At 41.2% G+C, this 13,195-nt stretch overlaps 1 protein-coding gene across 1 annotated transcript in view; it reads left to right on the forward strand.

Annotated features, from left to right (window-relative positions):
- Positions 1 to 13,195, forward strand: part of PARVA (parvin alpha) — a 182,041-nt gene that overhangs the window by 137,699 nt on the left and 31,147 nt on the right. Inside the window, exons 8-10 of the mRNA XM_085648197.1 lie at positions 1,394 to 1,413; positions 6,720 to 6,781; positions 7,469 to 7,537. Coding sequence (XP_085504323.1) covers positions 1,394 to 1,413; positions 6,720 to 6,781; positions 7,469 to 7,537 — 151 coding nt within the window. The remainder of the gene's footprint in view (positions 1 to 1,393; positions 1,414 to 6,719; positions 6,782 to 7,468; positions 7,538 to 13,195) is intronic.

Raw genomic sequence — 13,195 nt, forward strand, 5'->3', positions numbered from 1 at the left:
ATTTAAAGAGAGGCTCCATTTCTAGACCCCCCAGGCCCCAGGAAATCAAGATAAGATTTTATTGATCTTACAAAAGGTTAAACGGGAACAAGGATGGGGTAACCTTCCAGCACACTAGGGAATACAATGTGTCAACAATTTCCATGTTTTTTAAAGATGGATCACAACCGTACCCATCTAAATCTGGTTGTCGTCCCACTTGTTCTTCTTATATCAGTGCATGCTGTGTTTGGGATTGAGTTTTAAGGAGGTTTCTAATAAGACTTTCATAAGGAGGAAAACAATTATAGAACGCGCCCCATCATGTTTAACGGGTATTGAAGGATGCCAAATAGAGGACCATAAGAAATATTAATACATACATTAATTCTCTGCTGAGTTTTTTTGGAAGTAAATACAAAAAAATACAATTGTGAAAAAACCATGAACTAATGTTTTTGCTAGCTCTGAACGAGGTGTTGTAAAGAAATGTATTAGTTCTCAACTAGTTTTTGTAAAGACATTTATTAGCTCTGATTTAGGTATTGTAAAGAAATGAAATTAGAAAGAACATCATTACTTTTTTCCATGCGGTTTATACATTTATGTAACTCAACAACACAGGTCAATGGATTTGTCAAAACTAATTTCTCAATCAATCAATGATGATTTGGTAATACTTTGCAACACTGCACACTAGGCGGTGTCCTGGGTACAGAGCAGCCCTTCTTTGTGGCCTTCCATCATCAGCGAACAGTGGCCTCTTTTGTGACCTGCGCTATTTTGAATGCATGAATATCCATATGCATAAGATTGATTGAAAGCTAAGGCACATGGCTTCACTCCATGAGGGTTTTTAAGGTTACAGCCTTCACGTTTTCAAGGTTACAGCCAGTTTGGGGATAGAGGGATTTGCAGAAACATTTACTGTATTGCAACGTTCCTGTATTACCAAATGCAAGAGAAGCTATTCAAAGCCTCATAGAGCAATCGTACCTTGTGGCTGGATCGCCTGCAATGTTTTGTAAAACTATCTAAACGGGGATTTCTTTCTGCTCAGCACACCTATTCTTTCTGTATCCCTTCTTAGGTAGAAAATGGTCCGAGTATGCAGCTGAACTCTATAATGCGGGAAACAAAGTATATGTTTCTAGAATGTATACTACTTCAAGAGGTTACATAATAACCAGGCTTGACACAAATAACATATGGTGTCAAGCCACGAAGGCCACTCTCTCATTATATTGCTAGTTTCATAGAAAAAGTGGCTCTTCGTTCACAATAGTTTTGGTTCACTGTAAACAAACCGGGCTAGCTAAGATTAGTTGTGCATTAAGGCATAATTGATTTAAACAAAATTATACGTATTTAAATTAACTACCTTATTCCTGTTTGTATTTTTCGTTTGTAACAGGGCGTTATCTGGAAGACATGGTAAGCATCACGTGTGTAAGTGTGTCCGATCATTTCAGAAAACAATTAACTAATTTAATTGCATGTAAGAAGTTTGGATTTGTGATTTTAGCATGGCGCAGTGGTCCTTATGCCTGGTAGGTGACAACAAATACGGATAATCTCTACTATCTACATTCATATACATAGGTCAGAGTAGTGGGTAGTTCCAGTGACCACAATTGCTTCTATTGCCCTGTCTGCAAGAAGCAGCATTTAATCTGGAGTTCAGTATAAGGTGCAAGTATTTTTGATGCCCCATGTAAAGTAATGCTCTGACCCTCCACTGACCTGAAAACTATATTATATTTGATATTCCAGGGGGTTGGACTTCATTGCCTTGTTGATGGTGCCTTCAATTGGTACCTAGCCAGCAGACCTCGATCTGTAGTACTGTTTGCATGAGAAACGTTTCAGTGAACGTTTTAACATTGTGCTATTGTAGGTCTTCTTCAGGTGGCCTTGGGGTGTCTTATATGGATGTCCCTTCACGTTCTATATTTCCTCTGACATTTATTTACCTGGTAGCCATGAAGAGCTTGCTGCGTTTTAGTGTTTACTCTTCATAGTAAAATTATTTACTGGAACAGGATATGTTGCCTGTGTGGTTCATTTGCAGCATTTACATACTATGTGGGGGGATTTAAGTGCTGTGCATAACTAATGATCTTATTACGCATGAGAGAGATCTGAACATTTTCAAACTGCCACTCAACGGGGTGTAGCCTTTCAGTTATTTATGTTTCATGTTTGTGAATTTTAATGCTTATCTTTTCTTTCTTTTTTTTACGGAGTTTTGGATAGCGAGAACTTAATGCGAAGTTATCAGAGCACTTCTCATGAGCACCGGCTGCGTTACAGGGGACACATTCATTTTCTTTTATTAGGCAGGGGGAGATTAAGTGATTTGTCCAGAATTACAGGATGTTGAGCGTCCCTACCAAGATTCAAACCCAGTTCCCCAGCTTCGAGGTCGACCGCTCTAAGCGTTAGGCCACATTCTCTCCTAGTTGAAATACAAAATATGGTTTCAAGATATTCCTCTTCTCGGCTGTTCGTCAACTACTCCTGCATATTACAACGAACAGGCCAAAGGAAGAATTCAGAAAGATTTTCTCCATTCATAATGCACTCCATCCTTCTGAAATGTGGATTTCAATTTCAAGATGACACCACCCACAACGATTAATTGAATTACACTGAGTTCGTATTTTACCAAGGGAAGGAGAGGTGGGGGGGAAGGCTGCTGCTGGGCAAGGACGTTATAGAAAACGTCATAGAAAATAAAACTTCTGGCCACTTTATAGGTAGGATTTAATAATCCAGCCCTGAAGGCTTTGACAAGGTGACCTGGTCAAGTGATCTTTCTTTTTAAGCTCCCTTCTCTGAGGGTGCTTGACAACCTTCACCAGAGGTCTACTGTTGAAACCTCATTTATTGTTTCTTACTTGAGTAATAGGATTTTGAGGTCACATCCGTTAAAGACTAGCTTGATGATATTACAGTTACTGGGCAAAGTGTCTGTTATGCTGTAGCAATGACTAGGCACCCTTTGATGCATCCGTTTCACATTATTACAATAGAAGATGTTTGGATGTGTCAGAATTTGCACCTTTTGTCTTTATTCCCATCATTCCAAACTCTTGCCATTTCTGAGTTCACCACATGTTAACTTCTGCGTATTGGGTGGGGGTAGATTTTTGGAACATTTGCAGTATTATAAGGTATCTCTCAATAACTTTAATTCTGCTTCCTGCAGTAAAACTGTGTGGCTAATAAGGCATTAACTTTTGCCACAAGGTAATCTCCATTACTTTCAATTCAAGTTTATTTGAAATCGATTAGGGTGGAATTGAGAGTTTCCATCCAGATTAGTACTACATGTAATGTGCTCATTTTACATGTATTACCAGAACTGATTTCTGAATGAAATCACACAAGGTCAAACCTGGTAGGATTTGTTCTAGTGATATGGCCCAGAATATGATAATTGCCGGCATAAATCGGTTCAGAAGGACCAATTTCCTTCTTACATTCTCTTTCTTAACAGAAATATTAAAATGCCAAAATAATTTTGCATCTCGGAATTCCTCACCTCCAATGAATCAATTGTTTCAGGTGCAAAATTACTGCACTAGAGTTGCCACATTCAGACTGAGGGCTACAGGTTTCAACTACAAATCTTAAAAGGGACGGATGAAGTAATTTTTTCATCTTGTGTAACGGCTTAATCTTTGATGTAAAGAAAAATCTCCAGATTTTAATATGAAATGGTTAGGGCTGTAAAATGCTTAACGCACTGCTCTTCTGCTGTATTGACTGTCGATAAAAGTAGGACATGCCAATTTATCATATACAATTTTTACTCGGCCTACATGGGCTTTTGCACTTGGTAGATGGTTAAAACAGTGGTATCTGCATTGCTCTTATGCTCCCTAATTGTCTTAGCACACCGGGTGATGTAAACTCTTTACTTTAAATTATCCCTTTAGTATTAAAGTCAATATTTGCATTCTGTCTATGAGCACATCAGCACTATCCTACAGGTCTGCCTCTGGAATCTTTCCATCTTGCAAATTATATGAGTACTCTGGTAAACACCAGGTTAAGACCGCTGATATTTACCAGGGAAAATTACCTGGTAAATTTCAGGATAGCAGATTTTTGTGCAATGTTCTAGTGGCCGTCGTCCCTATTCCAAGATAGCCCTTGTATGTGCTTCTAACCAAATCTGTGAAGCTTTCCACAATGAGGCACTGTTTTATTAGCAAGAGAGTCCATCCACATCTGGTCACCATGAGATATGCAGACTGCAAATGACAGCAAACAGAATATGCTGACTGCTGGAGCTAGGTAAAAGTTGCAATAGAGCTCAAAAGCACAGAAGCAGTCAAGACACTGTTGAGCCGAGGAGAATCGAGTGTAAAATGAAACTCTGAAGCAGCTAACTTATCCGAACAGTGCAGAGAAAACAAAACACAGCATAAGAGAGTTGCAATTGGAAAGCTAATGATGTGGAGCAAGTCAGGAGTAGGGCGGGGTCAATGATGTTGAAGAATTTGTACCAGAGCGAGAGTCAGAAAAAGGAAGACAACTAGAGGATGCAGAGTAATCTGAGAACAGAAACACCAGTAGCTCATGACAAGTTTGTAAATGTAGTACAGCCAATTGACAAATGGCCTTACCATGCCTAATATGCAAGTCCATATGGCTTACATAAATGCGCTTAAGGATGCAACTAAGGAAATCAATGGGTGTTAATTTTTTTTTTTTTTAAACATATTTTATTTGTCGAGTGGCACATATACTGCAGGGCCCTGTACTCCAGAGACAACCGCACAATCAGAAAATATATCATTGACTTTGACATTTTGCAGAGTAGTACCCAAGAAAAATTATAGGCAATACAATCAACATCTAACTCCCCCCTCCCCTCCCCCTCCCCCCGATAGCACTATACACTCACTCTAGACAGAACCCTCCCAATGTTAGAATAAAGATACTCACCAGGTTTCCACCACCCACCCCTCTCCCTGAATCATCCCCTACGAGCCCAATCTTATAAACGCAGGTCCCATTCTATCGGAACCGGGTCTAGGAGCAATACCCGATATTCCGTCCACCTTTTCCATATTTTAAAGTGTTTTAGGGGGCACCCCCTGGCAATGAAGATGGGTTTTTCTAGGCCCATGCAAAAGTCCAGGCCATTCTTCCATGCGGCTAATGCAGGGGGCCTCGGTACTGTCCACGCCCTCGCTATGTCCCTTTTGGCTAATGTAAGACCCAACAACAACAAGTGGCATTTATAGACATAATGGGTGTTGATTTTAAAGTGGTGCTATGGCTTCAGGCAGTACCTCCATGGCTCCTGGAGAAAGAGGAAAAGGAATTAATTAGTTCAACTTCATTGTCGTCCTTGCATTCTTCCTGACCTGGTGTGGGTTCTCTCATATTGGACCATTTAAAGGAACGCCACCCCTTCTTCTCCTCCCTGCAACTCTTATTGGAGGGAGAGAAAAACGGACACATCTTCGAACACATGTCTTTTTTCAGTTTCTGGGAGTGTGTACTTTTTCTCCTACCTCTTTAAAAAGAAGTCCTACCTTTTTTCACACAGTATACTGTCCTAACATGAGCACGTTTGTGTGCAAGTTGACTGGCTAAGGGTCAGCAGTGGTCCATGCAGGGGAGTGCGGTGGGGCAGGGCAGGGGCGGGGTGGGCGGTAAGTCAACAGATGACGGAATAAGGGAAAATAAATAAATCAATCAATTTCTGTTGTTTGTCGACATTCCCCTTCCCGCCCACCGCGCTTACCTGCACGGACCGCTGCTGCTAACGGTACTGCCCTTATTGTTGCCCATGCCATGAGAGGGATAGAAACCGAGCTCTCTGGGTCTGCAAGCTGATTCGGACCCAACCAGGATCACTACACAGGACCCTGAGGTGCCCCAATTTAGCCCAAGGCCAATGATTATCTGTGAGATATGGGACACTCAGAGGCCCCTCTTCACAATATCTAGGGGGACAATGTTTTGCGTTACTCTACTGAACCCAACTAGGCTTTGCGGTGGAACGTGTTCAGTGAGGCTCTCCTCTTGCGATGGGTATGGCCCACAACCCGCAACATAAGAGTGGAGTTCCAAGAGGAATATCAGCGACACCCTGTGACTCTCCCATAGATGAATGTACGAGATTAATTTAAATAAAGTGAGTTTTTAAAGTTTCTTTTTCAAAGTTTTCAATTTAAAGAATATTCTTTTTTACATCTAGCAGCAGGGTGGCACAGCTTTAGAGAGGCTCAAAGTCATTGGTGCTCCCAAATTCTTTTTGTGACAGTCTGAACAAAGGAACACCAATTCGGTGTTGTGTGCGTAAATCTCTGGGGTTTGAGTACTGTGTTTTCTTCACACGGGGCAGAGCACTGCAGCTCACTACTTCTTACTGGTAGGGTCAGACGGACCATCGAGTTTGCTCATGCACATTTGGGCCTCTACTGAATACACTTAGAATTTGCGTGGAAGGCACATCAGTCCAGGAGGAGCATGTAAAAAATGTTTTACTCCTATCATTTAATGTCCATGCAACATACCATTGTTAAGGAGGAAGTGTATAGGTTGATATCTCTTCTAATGATGATGTCCACATATTTATTTTATGCAATGCATACTTGTGTGTTTTAAGTGTTTATCAAAGTTATCTAAAACAGCAGTAGTTGATCCAATTTCTTGAATGAATATTAATCCACCTTGAAAGAATGAAACTAATGCAAACATATCTTTGATTGCAGAGCGGGATGCTTTCGATACTCTTTTTGATCATGCTCCAGACAAGCTGAACGTTGTGAAAAAGGTTAGAATTTCTTAAGATGAAAATGCTAAATTTCATAGACATCACAGTGCATGTAAAACAAACCCGAAGTGTTTGAATTGCTTTTTGGTGGGGTATGAATGCATATTTTACTGTGCAAACACCTTTTTGTGGATTGGGAGTGTCCTTGGGACCTGTGAATGTATTTGTGATTCATGGAGCCAACCCCAGTAACAGTTACCTTCATAGAACATGCTCTGACTAAATATTTCCAAATGATATTTCTGTATACTAATCAAGTACAATGGATATTGAAAAATATAGTTGACTCTTAAAATGGTGGTCCTTGCAAGTTGTCTACGGCTGTTTAATCCCTTTCTAGAGCTGCAGTGCTCTTCTTAAACGCATGCGTAGGTGCAAAATTCCTTCTGCCTAAACTGTATGATTTAAGGGAGTTGAGGCATTTGGATTCCTGAAAATTCCTGGCAGCATTTTCCCCATTCACAGCATTTAATGCCTTACTTGTATTGCAAATGAATAAAAGCATAAGGAGAAACTATTTTTAAGTTTAGGGATCACAGATGTTTTCCCAGAGTGAGAATCATCCCTTGTACTAATGATAATTGCACTCACATTTTATTGAAAACGAGGATTTTTCATTGCATTAGAAACAAATATAATAGATTTAAAGCGAACTGTGCTTACAATAAATGCATTATTATTTTTCAGACATTAATTACATTTGTGAACAAGCATCTAAATAAACTGAATTTGGAAGTCACAGAATTGGAAACCCAGGTAAGATATTGAAAATAACGAAAAATATTGGCTTTAATGTCAAACAGCCATTTTGATAATACAGACAAGCATTCAACAAAGACAAACATGGACATCTAGAAAAGGTTAATACATCTATCTGTGGTACCTACTTAATTTCCAAGGTACACAAATAAGAGCGCCTGAAAAGAGGCGAATACCACAAGATTTGGAGAAAAAAAGAGCTTCAGCTGAATAACGCTTATCTCCATTCAATAGCCTGGCATAAATATGTGCTTTTAATAATACTGTGATGATAGTGAAAAATGTATTGCTGATGCTCGGACTCCATTTCTAAAAATAAGATGAGCTCAATTCACAGCTGCACCTATAGATTTATGCCTAGGTGCAGGTGTGGATTTACTACTTTTTGGCATTCAACAACTTTCCCAGCAGCACACCTGGACGGCTGATCCAGCCGTTTGTTACTAGGTATACTTCTCCTAGGGTTCTGTTGCCAATCCCAAGGACTCCTTTTACTCCTTAATTGCATTCTCCATATAGAAGCTATCTCCACAGGGTTAATGAATCCCCTGTGCAAATGCACCCTTTCTTTTCTCCACAGGGAAGCATTTTCAGTATGGAGAAAATTCTTCCCTACGTCACCAAGATATTTAGGGGTGATCCATTCTCCTTCGCACCTTGGAAGGGGAGTTCTTGTGGCCTTGGTTGGAGAAAATCTCTAACCATATGTAAGGTGGACAGGAGTCAGAATGCCTATAAATGTCCATGTTTCAGGGTGTTCTCAATTTTTAAATGCACACAACACATTGGAGCACCCCCTACTACCTTTTGAGTGGGATTTATAAGTGTGGATTTCACTGCACTGATGGCAGTGAAATTCGGCACGTAAATTGATTATGCTTACCAGCACTCCCTTTGTTAATTCGTGGCAAGTATAAAAAAAAAAGAATTTGGTCATTACTTATATCTATGACTAAATTTAACATTGGGCCCTATACCATCACCCTTTAAGCTTCCTAAATTCCTTTTTGACAACATACTTGATTGAGCTAAAGAATCATCAACAAAAGTTCTTCCAATTCTTAGCAACAGAGACATGTTGATTTCGTAAACATCCCAGAGGAGGGTTTGTGTTTCAATATAGTGTCCAAGTAGAATTTATGCTGAAAGGCATTTCTTAATTTGTCATCTTTGCTGATTGGCAAGATCTTCTTTTTTGATTTGCCTGACACAATCAGATTCTAGATGCGATTCAAAATAAGTTGTACGTAATGATCATTCCATTGTCTCTGATACAGTGGTCCCTATACTGTTTGCTTGTCACTCAGCATCTCAGAAAATACTCTTTTTATTGTTTACTCTCAACGAACTACAGTTCTTACCAAAAGACTCTGGGTCTGTGACTGCCAGGCTCGCACAACAGGTCAATCATATGGGTTTCACCGATTCCATATTATGCTGCATGGAAGTAATCGATGGCATACTCTTTTAACAGTATGCAAAAGAGGTACAAAGTTCCTCAGAAACAAAAGAGGGGAGGAGATACTACAGGGTGCGGGTGATCAAGGTAGTCCCACACTTACTAAAAGATAAGAACAGTGAGGTGAAAAGAAAAAATGGGAATTCCCCTTATGGAACTAGAGCTCTCACACACCCAGCAAGCTAGGTGTCATGCTTCATCTTATGAGCCTGCCCCTCATCAGGTCGGCGCTGCAATTCCTGACGGGCTCCCAGACCGGGGCTCTTTAGCGGGGATCTTTTGTTCCTGCTGGTTGGTGCAGTGGGGGTGAGGGGCCTAGTGTGTGTAGATGTGAATGGAAGTGGATTAAAACAGGTCAGTTAGTCCTGGTACATAGAGCACACTTGACCACGTAGTGTAGATAGGGTTTCTTTGATCCTGAGGAAGTGCCCAGATCCTCCTGACTTCAGAGGCATGAAACATGTTGATCTTGAGAGTAGGGCTACACGACTAGACACTTTACATCTAGTACACTGCCACTCTCGATATTTTTAATCAGGCGGTTTACCTTATGAATAAAAAAATGGTTAGAACTTACTGACCTGTTTTAATCCACTTCCATTCACATCTACACACACTAGGCCCTCACCCCCACTGCACCAACCGGCAGGAACAAAAGATCCCCGCTAAAGAGCCCCGGTCTGGGACCCCGTCAGGTATTGCAGCGCCAACCTGACGAGGGGCAGGCTCATATGATAAAGCATGACACCTAGCTTGCTGGATGTGTGAGAGCTCTAATCCGTAAGGGGAATTTCCCCCCTTTTTCTTTTCACCTCACTGTTCTTATCTTTTAGTAAGTGTGGGACTACCTTGATCACCCGCACCCTTTAGTATCTCCGCCCCTCTTTTGTTTCTGAGGAACTTTGTACCTCCTTTGCATACAGTCTTCCGGGGCTCGTTCTTTGGACCTCGTCAACCTAGCCTCCACCCCCCCCCCACCCCCCCCCCCGTCCCCCTATTTGGATATCATACTCTTTTAACACCCAAGTGAAACTTTCTTGGATGAAAGTATCATCTGCATCCGGTGCAGATAATTTTGATTTTCTGGACTATATTAAAATGTATATTCTGTTAAGGATACAGAGGTGAGTATTATGCTTTCTCTTTTCTTCACTACTCTATAGCAATATCAATAGACTTTAGGCCATATTATGAACTAGATATAGCTCCTAACTGTGTCAGCCACATTTCAGTGTGCTGAGCACCCTTCTTGGTGGCTAGAGCAAACGTTGAATCCTGCATCCACCAGGAGAGTCACATGCGGCCATAAGGCCTTCTAACATCTACACTTTCTGCATCATTGAAGGTTGTATTCATCAGACTTTGCTGCTATTTTGGCTAACAGTATTTCATTGCTTCTCCTCTAGTAGCCTGTCCCTGGTCTCTGCCTGCCTCTGCCAGGCCCACACGATGGGCCCCTGTCTTCTGCCGCCCATTTTGAAATTTAGAGCTATTCTAGTGAGTTCCTTCTCTATAGATGTTTACTTGTGAGCTATTATGCTTTTCAGCGGCTGCTAATATGGCCTTGGGCTTGAGTCCTAATGATGATCCTGGTATTTCTTGAGGATCTAAATGCCACCAACTGATTATACCACTGACACCTTTTTAATATATGATTTGGTAGAACGGGCTGTTTTCTTGTTATTTTTACACACAAGAAAAACATGTTTATCACATGCGTGTGTCACTTATCAAGGAGCTTCAAGCATGTGGTTCTGCATTCATACTCACTGTGCTGTTTTTGTGACTTTAATTGTTTAATTGATTAAAATTGTCATTTGATATGACCTATGTTCCTTGTTCTACCTTTTGCATCATTATCCTATCACATCTAATGCATGAACATCCAATATTATTTTACATGAGATCAGACATAATAACATTACTAATTTCCACAACCGTTCTTTCATGGGTAACAAATAATTACCTGGACAAATCATGCACATCAGAAATACCCTGTTCACAGCCTGCAGGGCCGAATATCTAGACTGAGGCGGATCCTGCTGGCATATCCTAATCTGCAACTTGAAACTCAATGGATATTCCCCTAAGAGATTACCATCCACATACTTTTGTCCAGCTGAAATGACAAATCACTAGGTGTTTAGCTTTTGGTACGCCTTTTTGTTTTTCTTAGATACTAATATCCTTCCAGACACCAACTTATTTCATCTTGCCCAGCCGCTTTCACTTAATGTTTCTGGTTTTGGGTGCCCAAGACTCCCTATGGAGTTTGAGAGTTTGTTTCCAAAGGCCTGTGTTACCACACTTATCACTGGTGTTTTCTAGGCTAACTTACAGTAAAGGATGGCCCCTACCCTCTGGATCTGTGAGAACCTGAAGATGTTGGGGAAGAAGGATAGGATGTTCCATGGACCACTCCAGAAGGTTTGGGTACCATGCTTGCACTACCCATCCTGCTGTGATCTTAATCTGACACTTTTCTCCTGGCATGTGCCAGCAATCTCCAAGTGGCAAAAATTATTAATTCACCTGGCATCCCCACTTTTGAAGGAACCCATCTATTCCCATCTCCTTCCATCTAGTGTCAAGCTTTAACATTGAACCATTTGTTGATTTAACATATGTGTGAACAGGTCTGCCTGATAAACTCAACACAATTTCTGTAGCCCACCACTATTTGTGCATCCAGCTCTGAGAAATGCCGGCAGTACCACTCTACCAGCTGGTTGCTCAAGTCTGACAAATGATCTCGATCACATAAATCCTTTGGTCCAGACAAAATTGCCAAAACCAACAACAATCTGAATCTGGTTCCACCTCTGCATCACATAACACAGAAATGCTATCATTTCATGGCTATACACAACAGTGTATTTTGTCTCTTCTGATTTGAACATCCTGACAGAAACAGGTTTACGCAGAAGTTCACAAATGTGTTCTGCAAGGTTGACTCTGCTCTGACCACCAGGCCCCTGTCAAAGTTTTGCCATAACAGACTCCCCTACCTTGCCAGCTGACAACTGATTTGATCACCCGATCTGGTGCAGAACCAAAATGACTCGATCATTCCAAGCCTGCATGTAATTGAGCCACCATTCTAATTCTGCTCTGGCCTCCTTCGATCACAAACCCGGGCTTATATATGTCAAGCCCATGACATAAATGCTGACTCTGTAGATACTGTAGAGCCCTGTAATGCAGGAGCCCTGGAAAGACAGGCCCACTACTGTTGCCAAATCATGTAAGGAAATCTGCATCTTTATCAATGTTTTCCAAATCTCCTTCTTGATATTCTGAATTTTCAAAGTGTGCAGTTTCAATAGTGGTGTCCCTGAATCTATTTTAAAGATTAGAAAAGGAATGGGTGGAGCAGCGGTCAATAGTTCCAATTGAGCAGGGTGGCTTTAAGGAGGGGCACTCAACTGTTGATCACTGCTTTGCACTGTGGGCGGTGGCGAGGAAGTCCATGGAGCATCAGGGCTAATTGTTTTGCTGCTTCGTGGACTTTCGCGCAGCCTTTGACTTGGTGGACAGGGATTGTCTGTGGGAAGCATTGAGGAAGTATGAGGTGCCTGCTGATCTCCTATTGGTAATTCAAGAATTGCATAGCCATAACTGGGCACGTGTAATTAAAGATACTTCTGGCGGGCTTACAAAGGAAATTCCTATAAACAATGGGTTGAGGCAGGGCTGTGTATTGGCCCCGTTACTCTTTGCCATATTTTTAGCAGACTTGCCCCTTCTCCTGGGTACAGCCAGAGGTGCAAGCCCGAAAATAAATGGTAAGCATCTGCCCTGCCTGCTGTATGCCGATGACCTTGTAATAATGGACCTAACAGAGGTAGGGCTGCAGAGAAAGTTGAATGTATTTAACGAATACATCACTGCAAAGCGTCTTACAGTAAATATGGATAAAACAAAAATCTTGTGTTTTGGGAAGAAGAGTACGAAGTTTAGCTGGTACTTGGGCCAAACCAAGTTAGATACTGTAAAGGAATATAAATACCTCGGTATATAGTTCACAAGGTCTTTGAAGTGGGATACCCATCTGGAAGCACAGAAATTAAAAGCGCATCTAGCGGTATATGGGTTGAAAAGATTTGACTATAGCTATGGCGATATGTCACATAAACCTCTATTGACCGCCTTTAAGGCTATGGTTCCGCCACAATTCCAATATGGGGCAGAGGTTT

The sequence above is a fragment of the Triturus cristatus genome, chromosome 3_2 (genome assembly GCF_964204655.1).
Source record: "Triturus cristatus chromosome 3_2, aTriCri1.1, whole genome shotgun sequence".
NCBI classification, from domain to species: Eukaryota; Metazoa; Chordata; class Amphibia; order Caudata; family Salamandridae; genus Triturus; species Triturus cristatus.